The sequence below is a fragment of the Salmo trutta genome, chromosome 24 (genome assembly GCF_901001165.1).
Source record: "Salmo trutta chromosome 24, fSalTru1.1, whole genome shotgun sequence".
NCBI lineage: Eukaryota > Metazoa > Chordata > Actinopteri > Salmoniformes > Salmonidae > Salmo > Salmo trutta.
In genome coordinates, this window is record NC_042980.1 from 12,987,767 (window position 1) to 13,010,002 (window position 22,236).

The window sequence follows — 22,236 nt, forward strand, 5'->3', positions numbered from 1 at the left end:
TCTACCAACTGAGCCACAGGAGTAACCGAAAGGTTACCATTTGAACAGACCTTTAGAATGTCTGACTGGAACCTCTACCAGGCATTCTATAGTTTGAATATTAAGGAACGTCGCAAATTAATTTGACTTAATTAGAAAAAATGTAGTGCTACTGAATCTGGTTGGACTTGATATTGAAGCGGATAAACATTGCAGTATAACTGCTCAGATGCCCACTGAGCTAAGCTAAGTATCGATCCCTCTGGCTCTGAAGACACTGTCATGTCACCTCTGTGTTTAAGTGTTATCTTGTCAGGTTCCAATGATCTCTATGTCAGATTCGGGAGATGTCCTTCTGACGTATATATGTAGCTGAAACTCATATGTGACCAGCCGGCTCGATTCGGTCTTATGTAGCAACATTTGAAATTGTGTTTTTTTTTTTTACATTGGATAAAAGTAGAGACTCGGAGCTAGAAAATTGTCTTTCATACACTGCAGTTGAAGAACAACGGGAAAGTCATTCTGCTCTGAAAGTAGATAAACTTGTAACCGCACTTTTGAGAAAATGGCCCTTGAATATTATGGTACACCTACTGGAGAGCTCTTCTTTGTCTACACCTGTTCAGCATCGTTCACACCCTCTTAAGACTTAGCCCCACCCATCTCATTAAGGATTCACATTGAGGCCATGTGTTAAACAGAGTGAGTAGTGTAGTAAACAACCAAAGAGTTCAAGATAAAGGCTGGTTTATACTATGTTACTGCAGTGCATAATTATAGAATATGATGCATCTGTGTATAATTGTGAACAGGCATAATAGCTGTGTACGTTTGTGTTTGTGTCTCTATTGATTGCATTGTATCATCATGTTTGATAGAACGCTGGAAAGCACATGTGATGAGGATTAGCACAATCTATTTCAGTTACAATAATTGTCCATTCTGTTCCCTTCAACAGTTGTCATCCACTTCTTTGAATACCTTTTATCTAGAAAGAAAAAAAAAACATTAAAATGAATGTGAACAAAGGCTCAGCAGCAGAGCAGCACAGTGCAAATTGCTTCATGATGGATTCCTTAGTCCCACTGCTGATTTAATTGATACTTAAAGGGTGGGTATCCAGTCTCGGGTGCTGAAAGGCTACAAACTGTCTCGGCCTAGGTGTGGTAACAGGGTGAAAAATTGAAAGCAAGTTCTCCCACTGCTAATGTACACCCCGCTTATTGTAAGCACACCATCCGCAATCCACTTCCAGCGCTCATCCTCATGTTTTCACTCAGGCATGTTGTAAACGACATCTCTAAATGTCCTTTGTTTTATTTTTTTCACACCCTCAATTTTTCATCAGACCAATCTGCCCAATGTATACCCATTTTGGTGCAGGTGTCCGGTCATTTACGGATTGGCATAGCTACTCGTGAGTCCTTCTTGTGCTGCAGGCCTGAGATGGTGCTGGTGACTGGCTATCAAAGTCACCCTGGTTGTAACTGCAGGCTGTCTGGAGACCATATTAACACCTAGCAGAGGTTCTGGTCGGAGCATACAGGTGGTGCCATGGTGATGGCGGAGCCCTTCCAGAGTGTATATCTACCAGGTATGCTTCTAATCCTCACCTTTACCCTTGTGTATCTCATGTCCACACGAGAGGCAATGTGACAGTCTAATTCTGTGTAATTTACTCTATGCAATATATACTGGTTCATTTGTAACGTTTAACATAAACGCAGTGATTTTTACTTGTGAGAAATCCAATACTCAGTTTCAGGTCATCTAGTTAATTCAATGTCAATTCAATTCGACATATCTTGCTGCAGCAGCCTACATTACTGCCGTAGCTTGTTGTTTTAAAAGTGGCATGAAGATATTACTGTTTTTTCACCTGTGTTTGTTTGTCATAAAGAAGAGATGTACGTCAGTCTGACAGTCATGTCACATTTTTTTCCCCTCTCAACTTGGAGCGTAGTTTCTCCCTGTAGAATTCAGAAATGATCATTAACCTTTCTTATGGTTTCCTCCCTTGCCTGGGCGCCTCTCCTTTCTATTTGGTTCCTGGCCCCATATGCCGCTTTCCTATTTCCTGCCTGCAGACAGCAGGGAGTAGTTCTATTATCACCTTCACAGAGCTGTCTTTGAATGTGAGAGGCAATTCCATTTCACTTTGCCATGGGGAGGAGGAAAGAGTCAGGTACACTGTACAGCACACAGAAATTGGTTGAGGGCTACCTCTCATAGTTGAATGGCAAGGACACGGTTTGTCTGCTTTTGTTGCTTCGATTTTTTTACATTTTATTACTATTATCAAACATGTTGTGTGTAGGCCTATAGTGCTGGCATAGGTATTCTTCCTGAAGTTTGAAATTACTGCAAAGTTTTAACATATCATGTCTAGCTGTTGCATGAACACCTCATTGTTAACTTCACTTAGAGATGGGGCTCTTCCTGAAATATGAATGGACATAAACCGGTGATACGGCGCTGCTGTGAAGCCGTGCTAAACATATTGAAGATGTCTCTAATGCTTTCACTCTCGAGCGTTCACTCAGCCATTTTGTGCGGTGACTGTGTGGCTGTGTTATTTCTGGCTTTGCCTTTTTGGGTTGGGTTCCAGGTTTTATCAGTCACTATTCCTTTGACAGAGAGGGAGCCGGACTGTATTGCTCTAGGATAAATGAAACATGAGTTAGAGCGATAATCTGTGGGCCTCTCTTTTCACACTGCATTCCCAATGAGCCGTGTGTTGGCCTGCTGTTGTTGCTTGCTACTTTAATTAAGATTATTCTTGTAACACGACAATCGGCTGTTTGCTCCCATTTTCAAAATATCCTATTTTCTGCACCTTGCCTGAGAATATTGTATTTTCTGTGCAGAGGGGAATTTTTATTGTACATTTAGGGGCGGATACCCGGGCACAGATTTAAACTCATCCTGTACTAAATAGCAAGGTCAATAGAGAATCTCCATTGAAAGTGCTTTTTAGTCTAGGACTAGGCTTAATCTTTGTCCAGGAAACCGCCCCTCAATTTCATATCTTGGTGTTACGCAATATCCACTATTTTTCCATGAATATGATTTGCAGGTTGTTGTTTTTATCACAAAATATATAAATATGCTTATGTGGTTTTCAGGTTAACATTTTCTTAACATTCCGTAAAAAAAAAAAAAAAAAAACGAAAATACTTCTAATAGTTTCACTATCTCAAAGCAAATGTTATTATAATGTGAATTTACTTGTGTCTCTTTGCAGATATTGGGATTGTAGCAGCTTCTACCGACATGCTCGGTATGATCTATTAAAAGGGCAATGCTGTGGATACCGGATTTTCTTTTTTTTACATCATTAGATTTAGGCCCAGTGTATAAAAACTCTCTGAGGAGGCTGAAGGGAAAATGTCCACACTTCATGGCATCGGTACTGTTAAAATGAAATTGATGTTTTATAAATAATTTCAAAGTTACAAACAACAACCCCACAATCACAGCGATTCAGTGATATTCATTTGGCATAAGTCAGTTTCATTTCTGTGTGCTTTTCATCAGAAAGAGTTTTAAATTAGAGTTGGCCTGAATTTTTTATGCCACGGGCTTACTAGGGACAGTGGCCAATGTTCTTCACTTGTAGACGTCTGGCAGTGCATGGCAGCAGAAATAACAAAATGGTCACAAACCCCAGCTGCACTCACAGGGTCACACAGTCAGGTACATTTTTAAAGAGACTAGCAACAAACGGAACAGTTGATAACAGGTCAGTAGCAGGTGATAAAATAAGTTTTAGTTGGAACATTAGCCATTTTATACACTTTGTGATTTCTGGCATTATCTCCTCCTAGACCCAATAACCCTTTCTAATACACATCAGTGATTTAGCTTGGCAAAGCAGTTGTAGAGAATCCTATAATCCAAAGGAATATCGTACTAGCTATCTATAGTGCTCTTTGGTATTGTCATATGTAAAAAAAAAAAAAACAGAAATTGTACAACATTGCTGAATTCACACAGCTGTATATTGGTGCTCAAGTCCGAGAGCTTGAGTTCAAACATGGTGAAATCTGGACACTCAGTGCCACACACACTGAGAGTACAAAACATTAGGAACACCCACTCTTTCATTGACATAGACTGACCAGGTTAATCTGGTTGAAAGCTATGATCCCTTATTGATGTCACTTGTTAAATCCACTTCAATCAGTGTAGATGAAGAGGAGGAGACAGGTTAAAGAAGGATTTTTAAGCCTTGAGACAATTGAGACATGGATTGTGTATGTGTGCCATTCAGAGGGTGAATGGGCAAGACAAAATATTTAAGTGAATTGGGTATTTGAATGGGGTATGGTATGGGGTATGGTAGTAGGTGCCAGGCGCACCGGTTTGAGTGTGTCAAAAACTGAAACGCTACTGGGTTTTTTCACACTCAACAGTTTCCTGTGTATCAAGAATGGTCCACCACCCAAAGGACATCCAGCCAACTTGACACAACTATGGGAAGCATTGGCGTCAAAATTGCCCAGCATCCCTTTGGAACGCTTTTGACTCCTTGCCCCAACAAATTGAGGTTGTTTTGAGGGCAAAAGGGGATGCAACCAGTGTATTCATCAATGCCAAGGGAAGCCAGGCTTCCTTCAATTCGCAAGAGGCTGAATGTATCTTACCGGACAAAGCATCCGAGCGAGCAAAAACAGCGCCCCTCTGTGTCTGTATGTGTAACCCATCTATCTGATGCTGTCTGGTCAAAAGGAGTATGACATTGTTGCTGCCCGTAGCATTGAACGCAAGGGAAGCCAGCGAGCATTTGACCAATCAGCGTAGTATAAAATAATAGCCAATCAGCATTGAGCTAAACTGAGTGAGCTCAACCGTGAATGGTCCTGGCGCACCAAAAAAAAGTGTCAAGGGAAGCCAGTTTGGATAGGGCTTCACACCAATCAAATCACATCGAGAGCAAAACATCATTGACAGAAAAAACTTGAATTGTTGCATCTCTTTGTGTTGTTGTCCTCCAGTGGATAGCTATCTAGCTAAAATGGTCCCTTTCCTAAATAAGCCATGGATGGAGATAGGGATTTGGCCTTATGGTTTTACTTAATTCTCTGTACTGGCCAATGATTATAATGGTGATTCTGATCCAACCGCAAATTCATACATTGTGCCCCTGGCCTGAGAGGATGGAAGTTCAACATGTATCTAGATGAAGAAGGCTAATGTTAACTAGCTGGCTCATCATTGCCCATGAAAGGAAGTTAGGCTAGCAAGCAAGCATTTTAGCCAGGCAGACTAGGACAACAAAATCAACACACACACACACACACACAGAAATCATAACCATGGACAGCCACATATTTACCTTATTTAGCTTGTTTTTGGTATATTTTAGTTGTCACTGTATTAGAACAAGCTTAGGTGATTTTATGAAGTTAAAATGTAGAGGTTGAAATGGTGCAGGAATAGTGGAGACAGCTCCTGTTTTCTTTGCGACATGTGGTTACACTCCGTGGTTCTAAATCAATAGTTGTCTACAGTAGTAGTTGAAAATTTTTAAAACATTAACTTCCTTGACCACGCTGTAGGTAATGGAACTGTTTGTTACATGTGATATGCTTTGTGGACTTCAGCGGACACAGGTTGTTCTCCGGTTTTGTGATGAAACAAAGGTGTGGTTGAAGTTATTCTGCTACTGTGTCTTCTTATTCTCTTGGCCTTAGGCTTATATACAGTACAGTTGAAGTCGGAAGTTTACATACACCTTAGCCAAATACATTTAAACTCAGTTTTTCACAATTCCTGACGTTTAATCCTAGTAAAAATTCCCTGTCTTAGGTCAGTTAGGATCACCACTTTATTTTAAGAATGTGAAATGTCAGAATAATAGTAGAGAGAATGATTTATTTCAGCTTTTATTTATTTTATCACATTCCCAGTGGGTCAGAAGTTTACATACACTCAATTAGTATTTGGTAGCATTGCCTTTAAATTATTTCACTTGGGTCAAATGTTTTGGGTAGCCTTTCACAAGCTTCCCACAATAAGTTGGGTGAATTTTGGCCCATTCCTCCAGACAGAGCTGGAGTAACTGAATCAGGTTTGTAGGCCTCCTTGCTCGCACACACTTTTTCAGTTCTGCCCACAAATTTTCTATGGAATTGAGATCAGGGCTTTGTGATAGCCACTCCAATACCTTGACTTTGTTGTCCTTAAGCCATTTTGCCACAACTTTGGAAGTATGCTTGGGGTCATTGTTCATTTGGAAGACCCATTTGCAACCAAGCTTTAACTTCCTGACTGATGTCTTGAGATGTTGCTTCAAAATATCCACAAAATTCTCCTTCCTCGTGATGCCATCTATTTTGTGAAGTGCACCAGTACCTCCTGCAGCAAAGCACCCCCACAACATGATGCTGCCACCCCCGTGCTTCACGGTTGGGATGGTGTTCTTCGGCTTGCAAGCCTCCTGTCACGTCTGCTCCCGATCTTCCCTCCTCTGGCGCTTGAGGGCGCCAGGCTGCCCTGCATCACGCACTCCTGTCATCAATTACGCACACCTGCCTTCCCTCGTCACGCGCATCAGCGATATTGGACTCACCTGGACTCGCTCGCTCATCTGTTTATTTCCTCCCCTGTATTTGTCAGTTCCCTGCTCTGTTACGTGCTGATGCATTAATTGTTTTTTGTCTGTGTTACCTGTTTGCTGACGCTGTTACTGTCTCGTTCCTTGTCCATTCTATATTAAATGTTTTACTCCCTGTACCTGCTTCGTCTCTCCAGCGTCATCCCATGTGACAGAATGCATCAGCCCATACACGAAGCATCGGGGAGTACTGGCGTTCTGGTTGGTATGGTGGCATCGGCTCTGGGTCGCCACCGATGGAACCGGGGGTGCCTAGCCAGCTCGTTGGGCTTCCACACCCTAGCTGGCTTGAGAGGTTTCCTTGCCCCGGTTAGCTCGGATAGCGCCCATCCCACGTCAGGCCTCAGCCGGATCGTCAGTTCTTGTTCGCCCAGCCGATCCAGGAGTTTTTTTTGTTTTTTTCTGGTGACTTTGGGGTGGATTCCGCCACCGATGGAACCGGGGGTGCCTAAGCCAGACCACCGGGCTTTCACGGCTTGGCTGGCTCGAGAGGTTTCCTTGTCTCGGTTGGCTCGGCGGCTTCCCATCCCATGTCACTCTCCACCGGATCATGGGGCTCCCTCTTTGCAGCGGGATCGACAGGCGTCTTGCCTCAGCCGGATCGTCAGGCTCCCATGCCTCAACCGGCTCGCCAGGCTCTCACGCTCCTGCCGGTTCGTTGGGCTCCCACGCCCCAACCGGCTTGCCCAGAGCCCATGTTTCGGCCCGTTCGCCCAGGTGTGACGCCGATTGGCGCCCCAAGGGGGGGGAGGGGGTACTGTCACGTCTACTCCCGCTCTTCCCTCCCCTGGCGCTTGAGGGCGCCAGGCTGCCCTGCATCACGCACTCCTGTCATCAATTACACACACATGCCTTCCCTCGTCATGCGCATCAGTGATATTGAAACTGTTCTTCCTTGTTGAGCAGCCTTTCAGGTTATGTCGATATAGGAGTCGTTTTACTGTGGCTATAGATACACTTGTACCTGTTTCCTCCAGCATCTTCACAAGGTCCTTTGCTGTTGTTCTGGGATTGATTTGCACTTTTCGCACTAAAGTACGTTCATCTCTAGGAGACAGAACACGTCTCCTTCCTGAGCGGTATGGCGGCTGCGTGGTCCCATGGTGTTTATACTTGGTACTATTGTTTGTACAGATGAACGTGGTACCTTCAGGCATTTGTAAATTGCTCCAAAGGATGAACCAGACTTGTGGAGGTCTACAATTTGTTTTCTGAGGTCTTGGCTAATTTCTTTTGATTTTCCCATGATGTCAAGCAAAGAGGCACTGAGTTTGAAGGTAGGCCTTGAAATACATCCACAGGTACACCTCCAATTGACTCAAATTATGTCAATTAGCCTATCAGAAGCTTCTAAAGCCATGACATTATTTTCTGGAATTTTCCAAGCTGTTTAAAGGCACAGTCAACTTAGTGTATGTCAACTTCTGACCCACTGGAATTGTGATACAGTGAATTATAAGTGAAATTATCTGTCTGTAAACAATTGTTGGAAAAATGACTTATGTCATGCACAAAGTAGATGTCCTAACCGACTTGCCAAAACTATAGTTTGTTAACAAGAAATGTGTGGAGTGGTTGAAAAACAAGTTTTAATGACTCCAACCTAAGTGTATGTTAACTTCCGACTTCAACTGTATCACGATGGCAAGGCATACGAACTAACAGGTTATAGAGCAAACAATGCAATTATCACAACAAATTGGTTGTAATATGGCTTTTTTTCCCTGGCTTGGTTTCCCCAGTGATTTTACCCACACACCGCTACTGGGTGCAACTCAATATTATGAAGGTGTTCCTAATGTTTTGTACACTCGGTGTGTTTAAGAAAGTGTACTATGATGATCTCATACTAACTTTATCTTTGACAATGCACTTAAAAGGTTAGATCTCTTATTAGTTTCAAGATTCCAAGTGCAAGGGTTTGTAGGCTTGTGATTACAGCTTGGCGACCAGAGTTTCATTTTAGTTTGGAGTCAAGAGTGTTCGAAGAGACACCTTATGTCATCTGCCCTTTTATGTAACTCCCTGACAGCTAAGTAAAGGGTTGTGGTCAAGAATCGGCGGGATCTCTGACTTGAGGACCCAAAAGGACATCAATAATGAGGGCTATAGGAGTGCACTTCTTGGGATGACATGGCCGGGAGGATGGCTAATAAGGCTTTAAAAGCCACAACTGTCCACCTGGCCCCTTAGCAGACCACCAGCTGTCTTTTTCCCAAAGTGCACCCTGATTCTTTCTGACAGTGGGAGATCTGTGGTTGCAGGATACCACAGGGGCCAACATTTATGTTAGCGTCAAACAAACAAAGGCTAAAGACAAATGAGTTGGACTAATTAAGTTTAGGGGGAATTTATTTGCTTCCTCTCTTTTTTATTCAAACGGCAGAGAAAAAGAGAAATACTTACTTACTAACTTGATTTATTGATGAAAATTCCAATGTGATGTCTGGCAAACAACATATAAATAACTTAAAGGGCATCTTAAATGCATTCCCATGAAATTTTTAGTGCCACTGTAATATAAGCCACTACCTGTCATGAATCACAAATAACCTTGGCTCTATCCTCTTAGTTCAGCTCAGTGTGCTTCATTCCTTATTACTGGCCTGACAGGGAAATGTTTACCCATCCGACAAGAGAGATGCCATTTCATAGTCACAAAAAGGAATTGCATCTGACTGGGGCAGAACACTCTGTCCCCATATCCTTGCTGGCTATAATTTTGTTGTCATTTTGTGTGCTGTGATCACATCATTGATGTGACAGTGCCGGGCATTAGGTAAAGTCCCTGAGCTGGTGCTCACTTTCAGGCTTTTTCTCTCCTTGTCATCCACATTGATTAGATTAGACCCAGGTGGCAAACATAGTTCTTTGGGACATCAAGGAAAAGGACGATACCGTTCACGACTGAAAATTCAGAGTTAAAATGTTCAAAGATTATTAATATGTTTTATTATGTATTTTAATATTTACAATAATTGTTAAAAGGAGATACCTTAATACCTTATGAAGAGACCTGGCTAGCAACCATAGGCCGATTTGTTGGTGCGGTGGACAGCTCCCCTTACTGTAACTGACGTTTATGCTTTCATTGATGGCAAGTGTAATGTACACACAAGTGTAATGTACACAAAATGTACACAGTACATTTTGCAGTGTTAAATCAACACTTAAAGACTTAATTTTAACACTTTCTCAGATAACAGATGGTCCCACTCTACAGAGTGTAAAAAGTACTCTGATTATAGTGTTATATATACACCTCCATAGCGTCAAAATTAAAACTGCATTACACTTGCCAGTGTTATTTATATTTAACACTACGGTTGACCTAGAGTTAACTCATATTAGTGTTAAACAAAAACACTGTGACAGTAAGTCATTTCGGGTGTTGTTGTAACACTGTTTGGTGTAAAGCCAAATTTGCACATTTCCCATTATGCTTTTTCTGTTAATGGTTGTTGAATTCTTTCCTATTAAAGGGATGTGGTTTTCACCAAATGAGTATCTAAGGCGAATGTTATCATAAACATTTTACTTTATGACAACACATTACATATAACATAAGGTGTTACTTTGATGGCCTAGTTTACCCTAACACATTGGTGTTAGGAAACTCCTGGTTTGCAGGCCACATCAGGCCTGCAAGTCACAATATTCTGGCTTGCAAAGTGATGTGTAACTCCTATTGGAATCCAGACAGAGTTAGGATATCCAACAGTTGGAATTTTTATTCACCCGCAACCTGCATTCAGAATGACTGTCAGGGTTGGGAAACTTGATAAAAAGACCATATAAACTTTTAAACCGGAACAACCATTTTAGTAACTGGTGCTATAAATCTAACTAACTGATTGGGTTAGTTTAGAAAATCATTATATATACACACACACACACACACGTGTTTTTCTCCCCAATTTCGTGGTATCCAATTGGTAGTTACAGTCTTGTCCCATCGCTGCAAATCCCATACGGACTCGGGAGAGGCGAAGGTTGAGAACCACGTGTCCTCCGAAACACAACCCAGCCGAGCTGCACTGCTTCTTGACACAATGCCCGCTTTACCTGGAAGCCAGCTACACCAATGTGTTGGAGGAAACACCGTACACCTGGTGACCATGTCAGTGTGCACTGTGCCCGGCCCACCACAGGAGTCACTAGAGCACAATGGGACAAGAACATCCCTGCCGGCCAAACCCTCCCCTAACCCGGACAACGCTGGGCCAATTGTGCACCTCCCCATGGGTCTCCCGGTCGTGGCCGGCTGCGACAGAGCCTGGACTCGAACCAGGATCTCTAGTGGCACACCACTGCGCCACTCGGGAGGCCTAGAAAACAATTATGTTATTTATCTTTGTGTAGCATAAGATGAATCAATCAATGTAGGTGCAAAAATACAGATATTAAAAACAATCCCAAAAAATCTACATGCAGAGCATGCTGGGAAATATGATAATGATGGGTGTGGTTTTCATGGGACTGTTTTACTCTCCACAGTGTAAAACATGAACTCTGGATATTAACACCATCACTCTTGCAGAATCAATTTACATTTACATTTACATTTAAGTCATTTAGCAGACGCTCTTATCCAGAGCGACTTACAAATTGGTGCATTCACCTTATGATATCCAGTGGAACAACCACTTTACAATAGTGCATCTAAATCTTTTAATTAATTTAATTTAATTCCTGAATCAACACTAGAAATGTTACACTGGCCAATTTGCTGTGTAATATGACGTTTTGGGGAAATTAACTTCAGTTGAACGAGCTGTCCATAGGCATACAGGTAAAGTTTCTTACAAAATATATTTAAAAAAAGAGATATCAAATGGATTGAACTGAAGACATTAGCAGGCAGTATTGTTCTTTATATCTCCCATTACAACTATGCATTTAAATAATGCTTATGCTTATAACAGATTCAACTTTCATTCTTTCATATTGTCTTCATAATGTCTGGTCAGAGGAGGGTGTGTGCCAAGCCTGAGGTCCCTCCTTAACCTGCACAATGACCTCCTGAGGGACACTGGCCGTGGCAGGGATAATCAGCCTGGTCCCTCTGTGGTTATGGCCACTAGCTGGGCTAATAAGAACAAAGTACTGGGGCTAATAACAAACAAATGGGAATAGAGCGTGGGGAGAAAACAGACTATGGTGCTGCCCAGTTTGCTTATTAAAGATCAGTGATGGAAGTGAACCATAATGCTGTAATGAGGATGGGAAGGCCTGCGCCAGCTCCTGGTTGGAGGCACAGGCAAGCCCATGCTTGTACGTTTTACAGGAATAGATTACTGGAGCCTATTGCCCTGCTGTAATGACCTCTCTTGTTAGCCTCAGATGCATGGCTCTTCATTAGAATGCAAAGCCTTTCACCTCTCTGGATACCCCACTATCATAGATGGGGGCTTGTTTAAGGTTCAAACACAGACTTTATGCAACTTTATTGAAACAGAATGCAACATTGATTCAAAGTGATGTCCAGTATGCTGATAGTTGATACTTTATTTCAAGCCTGGCTGTTTTCCCTCGGAAATATAATGTTGGTGACTCAAGAAAACACAGGAACTTTTTATACATCATAAGTATTCCGTATATTTTACTCCGGTTCAAACCTGACTGATTTCTGCCAATAGGCTCTGCTGGCTGTTTCAGTTATTAGCAGGTCATCCTCCCACTTTCACTAGTCAAGTGTCTTGACCTGTAGGAATGGTATTTAACCATGCACTTCTTCTGATTGTTCACATTGTGTTTTCTCACCTATCTTGATAAATGCATTTTCTGAACTTGCTAGAACTTGCAAGGGTCTACCAGAAGGGTATGGTAAGGGTGTACAATAATGTAATCAGTTGTGCTGATCTCTCTGAGTTAACACACATCTGTGAACACTGCGCGTGGTCACTGAGTTCAGTTCTTTATTTCAAGCTTTTTGAGGGTTGGGGAGGAGGACAATGGCAGCCAAACAGCGCGCTCTGAAGTTAGAACAACCGATATGTCTTATCATGACCTCTACCAATGTGCTTTGCAATGCCCACATGCTGAGAAACATGCTATTTTCGAACAATAATGTAATATCAACGACAGTTATATTGTGTTGATGTGGAGCATAAAAACAATACAATTTATGCACTTCAAGAAAACATTGGAGCTAGGAACACAATTATTTCGCTACACCCGTAATACCGTCTGCTAAATACGTGTATGTGATAAATAACATTTGATTCGATTTTTTGCGAAATGTTTATAGAATTTGGGGTTGGCATTGGGATATTTATCAAAACAAAATGTCCATGTATGCATATTTGGATTAGTCTTACGTATTTCAATCGATAAGTAGACTTAAGAAAAATGTGGAGTTTTGCCAACCGTGTAAAGCAACACACAGCATCGAATTGGCTCATTCTGGACTACAACATTCATGTTGGATTTTGTCCAATGACCCTGTCACACTGCCACACATCAATGAAGCTCTAATACTGAAAAATAGACAAGATGACAAGATGAGATCGACCTTTTCTGCAGAAGAGTTCTCTCTAAAGTTAGTCTATATATTTGAGAGGAATATCCGATTTTTTCCCCCCGTGCATAATTAATTAGGTCTATAACTGCTAATCAAACAATACAACTCAAAAGAGTCCAATCGTTTAATAATTACAGTGATATCTTATCATATCATTAAACAAAATCGCACCAATTGTTAAGATTTTACACATTTGTTAGAATTCTGAAATAGAAATTGGGTGAGTCCATCGAATTAAAAAATGATTTTCAGATTGTTATTTGATTGGTGATTTTGTTTTTTCATTCTTGCTGATTTTGATTATGTTGTTTTATTTGTCAGGGCACTCGCGTGGAGTGCTCTGATTCAAAACTTTAGACCAGAGTAATAAAATATTTACCTGCCTTGGGACTCATAAACACATCTTCAGATGAACGGCATGATTTCACGCTATATCACAAACATTTTAAAGCATGAAGTGCACTGCCTGTCATTGCCTGTCATTTTTGCTGTGTTAATAATATATTTTTGTTTCCCCGGTAAACATACTTTACCACTCTTACCACATTAATAGGTAAATAACGCACGTTTTCCTTAATAATGTCAAAATCTACAGGGGGAAAACATCATTGTATGTTTCCGGCACGCCTATTTGTATTGATATTGGTTTCTACAACCAACATGAGCATGTGACAATGCACCACAAAGATATGAAATAGTTAGCATATGATATACATCACATAAAGTTCTAATTAGGACATGATGCTGATTGATTGTCTCTACACGCAAATGGGGTTTATGCACAAAGCCATGATGACTATCCCAATTAAGAGCTGTCTTATTAAATTACTGTCTTGAGCTAACCAATAGCAATAGTTGTTTCATTAGCAAGGAAGAGTGTTGAAAAGAAAATCCTTCCTGATTACAGGATGGTGTCAATTGGCTTATTTGCTCTCTTACTCAAAGTGCCTCAAACCATAGGAAGGCGTTTTTTTTTTCGTTTGCTAGATTAGATTTATTAGGCGTGGACAAAAGCTTACATATAGTTTGCCTTAATAGCGGTTTGTCATTGAGAGCTATGCAGCTCGAGAATTGCATCTTGCCAGCTAGTGTGCTCTCCAAGAAATGTCTGAATGTGGGCAGTGGCTACCCATGCTCCGATGGATCTGAGCTCGCAGGACCATACTATTATATCTGCTAGTGACAACCTGGAGAGAAGTTCACCTCTGAAAAAAAATTCCATGGGGATGACGAATCAGTCAGAGGCAGACAATTTTTCCGACTCCAAGGACGCATCAGGGGACGTCCAGAGAGGCAAACTCTCTCCTGATCTCCACGGAGTCTCTGAAATTCGTCATAATTTCGATGGATCTACAGGAGAAAGGTATATCCTTTCTCAATCTAACCAACCACAGTCAGTCTCAGCAACTCCAAGTGCTATGTTCCCCTATCCGAGTCAACATGGACCAGCGCACCCGGCTTTTTCTATTGGGAGTCCGAGTCGTTATATGGCCCACCATCCAGTCATCACTAATGGAGCGTACAACAGTCTTCTGACCAACAGCTCCCCGCAAGGCTACCCAACCGCGGGTTACCCATACGCGCAACAGTATGGACACACTTATCAAGGAGCGGCGTTCTACCAGTTTTCCTCCGCGCAGGCTGGGCTGGTGCCTGGGAAAGCGCAGGTATATCTGTGCAACAGGGCCCTGTGGCTGAAGTTTCACAGACATCAAACAGAGATGATAATCACTAAGCAAGGACGGTAGGTATCCCTCTCCGGTTACATTCACTTCACCACAAGTCTGGAGGCAAATATTGTGATAATAGCCTAATACGCATTTTTTTTTTTGGGGGGGGGGGTATGGAAGGTAATTGCAATTGTAATTCGTTCAATATATTGGCTATATTCTCAATATAATTGAACATGTTTAACTGACTATATATTTTCTTGGATTGTTTCACAAATAATTTCACCATTTGATAGATCACTGTTACGCATGACACGTCGCCTGATATTACATCAGCGCACAACATTTATAGGATTATTCTTTGTATTATTACAGACGGATGTTCCCCTTTTTGAGTTTCAACGTTTCCGGTCTCGACCCGACGGCGCACTACAACATATTTGTGGATGTTATTCTTGCTGATCCAAATCACTGGCGATTCCAGGGTGGCAAGTGGGTACCATGTGGCAAAGCGGACACAAACGTGACAGGTACGTTCCTGTAGCCTACATCTCTGTGAAGTATACAGTGAAGATAACGGTTGATAATTAAGATAAACGTATAGGCCTTGATTCTGCAATGGCAAGCTAACACGCAACATTGAACTAATACCACCAAACAAATATATGATCTAATTAATATAATTGAAAATCAATATTTGCATGATATTTTCTAGTAGCAGCGCATTTCAATGTATTTAATGTATTTATTTTCTACAGGAAACAGGGTGTATATGCACCCTGACTCTCCAAACACCGGGGCGCACTGGATGCGCCAAGAAATCTCATTTGGAAAGCTGAAGTTAACGAACAATAAAGGAGGTTCAAACAACACGGGACAGGTCAGCGACGACATTTTAATTTTAGATACAGGCTATAAAACAAAACGTGAAATAGTATGACCAGAAACGTTCAAAGACCCTCAACTATTGAGTAAGGAGAGTTTTTTTGTGCTGACACCTGCAGTTACATAATAGTTCGCTTATTATGTTCCCCCCAATAATTGATCATAATCTAAAGTCTAAATAAGAATTTTGATAAAATGTGTTATTTTTCTTCAAAACGAATGTCTTATCCTGTCTTCGGTGTTGTTCCTTTAGGCTCTATCAAGAAACTACCATGGCTTATTTACTCCAATTTTAAGTTCGAAATTGACTTTGGTCATTTATGGAATATCTTCCTTACTTGTACCTCCAGATGGTGGTTCTACAATCCCTTCACAAGTACCAGCCCAGACTCCATGTAGTGGAAGTCAACGAAGATGGAACCGAGGACTCCAGCCAACCTGGAAGAGTACAGACGTTCACTTTCCCAGAAACACAGTTTATCGCAGTCACAGCTTACCAGAATACCGACGTAAGAAAACCATTTTGAAAAATCTTATTGACGATAATTCCATTCGTTAAGTATTATAGTATTGTTGCCTATATCCAAAAGCCACATTTCCGTCGGTATATTAGGATTTGGAACGGTAGAAAACAGCAAGCACCTGTTATTCGTTCAAATCTGCCTCATGTTTTTCTGTGCAGATTACGCAGCTAAAAATCGACCACAATCCATTTGCTAAAGGATTTCGGGACAACTATGACACGTAAGACTATTTGTCAATTACTATTTGTGTTTTTATTCTTTGTGTTTAATCCCGTTTGTTTTGCTTGGTTCTGCCTCTCTCCGATTAGAAATTAAATGAAATGATATAGGTGAATTAATTGGAGAGAACCTATTTGAGGCAATTGAAATGATAGAGATACTTTTTATGTAAATTAAGTGTAGCCTAATCATGCCTCATTATTTTTTGCTCATGCTACATTTTAATCTAAAGAAATTTCAATCGCAGTTAAACTTTTAACCAACATTTCTAATACAGCAAGTTGTTCGTTATATTGTGAGATTGTTAGGCTTTTCGTTAGGCTATTGCAAATGAACAAAATAGGCTATTCATGAGAAGCCATATATACAGCCATATAATATATGATATAGGCCCATCGAGTTCTTGGAACGTGCGTTCATTGGGTGCGAGGATTGGTATATAGCCTATGTTGTGTCCACGTTGGCTCTTCAATATCAATAATCTTAAAATGTGATCCGCATCGATAACGAATTAGCCTATCAAGGTTCAAGTTTTCGTTTCATTTTAATGGGGACACATTAATAATAAGCATATGCCTAATTATAATTTGCAGTAGGCCTCAGTCCACTATAACAACCACATTATGGTGACTTTTTATCAGGCCACTGGTTAGATGATAATAATTATTTGATGATGTCCCCCAAAAAATGTAGGTAGTCCTAGGCCTAGTTCCTGCATTTGTATCAAATTAGCATTTGTGAAAGTTTGTTCCATTCTTGCACATTGGCAGTAGTAGCGGTTCTAGACCATTTCAACTGGGGGGGCCAAGCTGGGGCCAGTTGTACTGTTAGAGGGGCCAGTTACATTAGACGTTATTGTTGTCATATCGTTTTCTTCACTGCATTGCAGGCATTAGCAGGCAAAAGACCATGTTCATAATCATCATCGTTGCCACTGTCTAATAACGGATGTAAAAAAAAGACTGATAGCAAAAATGAGTTATGTAAAAATGATTTCATACTCCACATTTAGGGGGGCCACAAGGGGGCCCAAAATTGTTATCACAGGGGCACTGGCCCCCCTGCCCTCCCCAGAACCGCTAGTGATTGGCAGTGACGGATATTGCTCATGATTCATAGTTTGTTTGTATGTTTCTCCCTCATCTTTTCAGTGTCTACACAGGTTGCGACATTGACCGGTTAACGCCATCACCGGGTGACTCGCCTCGCTCTCAGATCATGCCTGGTGCGAGATATGCCATGGCTGGTTCTTTCCTGCAGGACCAATTTGTCAGCAGTTATGCCAAATCTCGCTTTCACCCTGGCGTAGGGACTGGTCCTGGCACGGACCGCAGCGTCCCACTTAGTAACAGCTTGCTATCCCCGCAACAAACCGAAGAGCCCACAGTTGCATCCCCGCAGCGATGGTTTGTCACCCCTGCCAATAACCGACTGGACTTTGCCGCCTCGGCATACGATGCTGCCGCGGCAGCTGATTTTGCCGGTAACGCGGCCACCCTGCTGTCCTACGCAGCGGCTGGAGTAAAGGCCCTTCCCCTGCCCACTGCAGGGTGCTCAAGCAGACCTCTCGGTTACTATGCCGACCCATCCGGCTGGGGCACACGCACACCACCCCAGTACTGCAGTAAGTCTAGCCCTGTTCTATCCTGCTGGCCCACAAATTCTGTTGGTGGCAGAACAGGCACCTCTAACTACCTGGTTGATGACGCCGACACCATCCCAACAGAAAGGTCACCTATCGGAGGTTCTGACGAGGCAAAACCAAAAGACTTATCCGAATCCAGCTGGATTGAGACGCCGTCTTCAATCAAGTCGATTGATTCAAGTGATTCTGGTATTTTTGAGCAAGCCAAACGGAGAAGAATTTCACCGTCTGCCACACCGGTTTCGGAAACCCAGTTGAAATCTGAGATGTTGGCGCCAAGAGAGTGTGAGAAAAATTGCGCCAAGGACATTGGTTACTATAGTTTCTATCCACACAGTTAAACAACCAGACATCTGGAAGAAAAAAAACGCATGACCCATGTGTTATTTTTAGATCCATCTATCTGTAGCCCATATCCAACTGATAATATCCAACGGATTGCCTATCAGTTGCAATGCACACCCTGTCTTGGACCAACATTGACGAACGATTTGAAGATGTTGGCTCGTAGAGCATAGGCCCTACTAAGCACATTTAGGCGAGATTCTTCCATTTAACAGTATTAGTTTGCTATCTGATGGGCCTTAATACAGTAGGCTATTTATTTAATTTGAAGATTTTTCACCAACAGCAATTGTCTATTGTAATTATGAAAATAATGTACATAATATTTAACCCTTTAGTGATACTGTGAAATGAATGTAAACTATTGAATTCATTTGGAATATTTCTAAGTGTAGACATACTCGTTGGTTGTGTTTTAAAACGCATATCGTAGGCCTATACGATAAACAAGTGATCTCATAAAATGTGTTAGATAACAACAAACAAAAAAAACTATTGCGAGTCTATGATGGCTATGTCGTTGTGTAGCATTTACTGGTAGGAGCGAGATCTGAGTATATGTAGCCTAATTATTTCTCAACTCATTGTAGTAGGCTGCTCTTTGCCCATCATGTTCAATCACAGTGTCAGTACAAAATATCCAGATATTAGACATTTGAGTATGCAGCCATTTTATCTGACGCAAAATAAGATGGAAATTCTTTCTAGGTGTGGTAATAAACGTTCTAAATGTTGATATAGTGTACTTTTTACTAGGCTACATTAATAAGGGGAAAAAAACAATGTTGTAATTTTTACGTCTTTTTCGGACCTTCCATTATTTTTTACAGATTGTGTACTAGTGTATGTGGAAGCTTCTGTATCTGCTGTAATGTGCTTCATTGCAATAAATTATAGAAACGTTGGACCAAGATGCTTTCATCCTTCTAAATCCACAGTAGTAGCCTATGCATGGACCAAACGTGACGTACCCAAAACATTTCCAACATAAGCTACCAATTTTTCATAGAATGGCCAAATTCTTGGATTTTGTGGCTGATTACAAGTTAATATAGGTAGGCCTGGAAGTCACGGGCTTAAAACAGCAGGGACCATAAAACCACGATCGTACAGATGGGAGTGGAGATGTCGGACCACAGTCCTAAAAGGTCTGAAATGGCATCCTAGTGCACTACTTTTGAACAGAGGGGTCAACTCTGCCTGATCAAAAGTAGTGCACTATAAAGGGAATAGGGTGCCATTTCAGACGTAGCCAGAGAGAGAACGAGAGAGAGAGAGGAAGAGAAAAAGCATGTATAAGTTATCCTCACAGATGCACAGATCATGAAGATGGGGCTAGGCTATGCAAGCCCTATTTTAAGTTAGGCAAAAGGCCCCATTCAGGGACGGGCCCAAGTGCGAATTATACTGTGACATTCAGTGGTCACGTTTTTGTTTCTCACGGGAGTTCATATTACATCATTTTATGGGCCTAATAGTTAAGACATTTATTTTAATGGTAAACATGTATTACCTTTTAATGTGGTATGAACACAACCAGTCATGATGTTTTCATCTGATTGTCTAACAAATCACTTCAAAAAGTAGGCTACCTGCATACATTTGTCTACTCCAAAATAATTCCAGCATCCAAGCAGTACATCAGCCACTGGATGAATGGGAAGAGACATCTGTTACAAAACACCGACACTTGTAATGTCATTCAGTGATTGTCATTAGAACTACACTCTTGTAGCCTGAATTAATTAATGCATCTTGCTGACAAATTGATCATTTTTGCACAAAGAAAATTCGGGACACCTGAAAGGGGGCTGAAATAGGGGACGGAAATACAGCTGTGTCTGTCCTGAGCGGGAAACTGTGAGGGCATGCCAATTTACATATTGCATGTGACTAACACATTTCAGTTAATTACTATAGCTCCCACCTTGGGCCAATCAGTGTAATTTTGTAAATGCCGGATCTATGGCAAGACCACCCCCCCCCCCCACCCACCCAATTGATACAATGTTGCAAGTTTGAAAGCGAAAACCCAAGACAGACGGAGAGAGAGGCAGACAGGCGGGGCAGAGAAATGAATGCAATTGAAACAACCTGAACCAACCGTCACTGGGTTAAACCATGACATAGAGCTGGGGGTGTTCGTTTCATTTGGAATAAGGTTTCATTTTCATATTTACCACTGTATCAGTGCAACATTGCCTTTTAAACAAATTGGAGAATGATTAAATTAGAGACCCCCCTAAAGTTGGACTTTTGTTGCATTTAGGGGAGCTCGTGTCTCATTGGGGGGTTCTGAGCCCCCCCTCTGTTACTCCTGTAGGCCTATACAGTATCTGCACCACTGACATCTTGTGGCTATCATGGCTATCATTTAGCATTACATGTTAAATTGTGTATTTTATTGTTCATTGTCTTTTAGGTAGACAATACAAACATTCACTACCAGTCAACAGTTCGGACACCTACTCATTCAAGGGTTTTTCTTTATTTTTACTTTTTTCTACATTGTAGAATAATAGTGAATACATCAAAACTATGAAATAACTCATATGGAATCATTTAGTAACCAAAAAAGTGTTAAACAAATCAAAATATAGTTTATATTTGAGATTCTTCAAAGTAGCCACCCTTTGACTTGATGACAGCTTTGCACACTCTTGGCATTCTCTCAACCAGCTTCACCTGGAAGGCTTTTCCAACAGTCTTGAAGGAGTTCCCACATGAGCTGAACACTTGTTGGCTGCTTTTCCTTCACTCATGGGTCCAACTCATCCCAAACCATCTCAATTGGGTTGAAGTCAGGTGATTGTGGAGGCCAGGTCATCTGATGCAGCACTCCATCACTCTCCTTCTTGGTCAAATAGCCCTTACACAGCCTGGAGGTGTGTTGGGTCATTGTTCTGTTGAAAAATAAATGATAGTCCCACTAAGCGCAAACCAGATTGGATGGTGTATCGCTGCAGAATGCTGTGGTAGCCATGCTCGTTAAGAGTGCCTTGAATTATAAATAAATCACAGACAGTGTCAGCAGCAAAGCACCCCCACACCATCACACCTCCTCCTCCATGCTTCACGGTGGGAACCACACATGCGGAGATCATCCGTTCACCTACTCGGCATCTCACAAAGACACTGTGGTTGGAACCAAAAATCTCAAATTTGGACTCATCAGACCAAAGGACAGATTTTCACCGGTCCATTGCTCGTGTTTCTTGGCCCAAGCAAGTCTCTTCTTCTTATTGGTGTCCTTTAGTAGTTGTTTCTTTGCAGCAATTCGTCCATGAAGGCCTGATTCACTCAGTCTCCCCTGAACAGTTGATGTTGAGATTTTGATGCATTTATTTTGGCTGCAATTTCTGAGGCTGGTAAATCTAATGAACTTATCCTCTGCAGCAGAGGTAACTCGGGGTCTTCCTTTCCTGTGGCGGTCCTCATTAGAGCCAGTTTCATCATAGCGCTTGATGGTTTTTGTGACTGCACTTGAAGAAACTTTCAAAGTACTTGACATTTCCGGATTGACTGACCTTCATGTCTTAAAGTAATGATGGACTGTCATTTCTCTTTGCTTATTTGAGCAGTTCTTGCCATAAAATGGACTTGGTCTTTTAGCAAATAGGGCTATCTTCTGTATACCACCCTTACTTGTCACAACACATTCATTGGCTCAAACGCATTAAGGAAAGAAATTCCACAAATGAACTTTTAACAAGGCACACCTGTTCATTGAAATGCATTTCAGGTGACTACCTCATGAAGCTGGTTGAGAGAATGCCAAGAGTGTGCAAAGCTGTCATCAAGGCAAAGGGTGGCTACTTTGAAGA

The 22,236-nt window shown here is 41.6% G+C and overlaps 1 protein-coding gene across 1 annotated transcript; it reads left to right on the forward strand.

Annotated features, from left to right (window-relative positions):
- Window positions 1-14,181: 14,181 nt before the first annotated feature.
- tbr1b (T-box brain transcription factor 1b) lies at window positions 14,182-19,314 on the forward strand. Its single transcript, XM_029711027.1, is given in 7 exon segments — window positions 14,182-14,276; window positions 14,278-14,868; window positions 15,170-15,324; window positions 15,553-15,674; window positions 16,030-16,188; window positions 16,362-16,423; window positions 17,574-19,314. Coding segments are annotated over 7 exon segments (2,019 nt in total). The 3' UTR covers window positions 18,409-19,314.
- The last annotated feature ends 2,922 nt before the right edge of the window (window positions 19,315-22,236 follow it).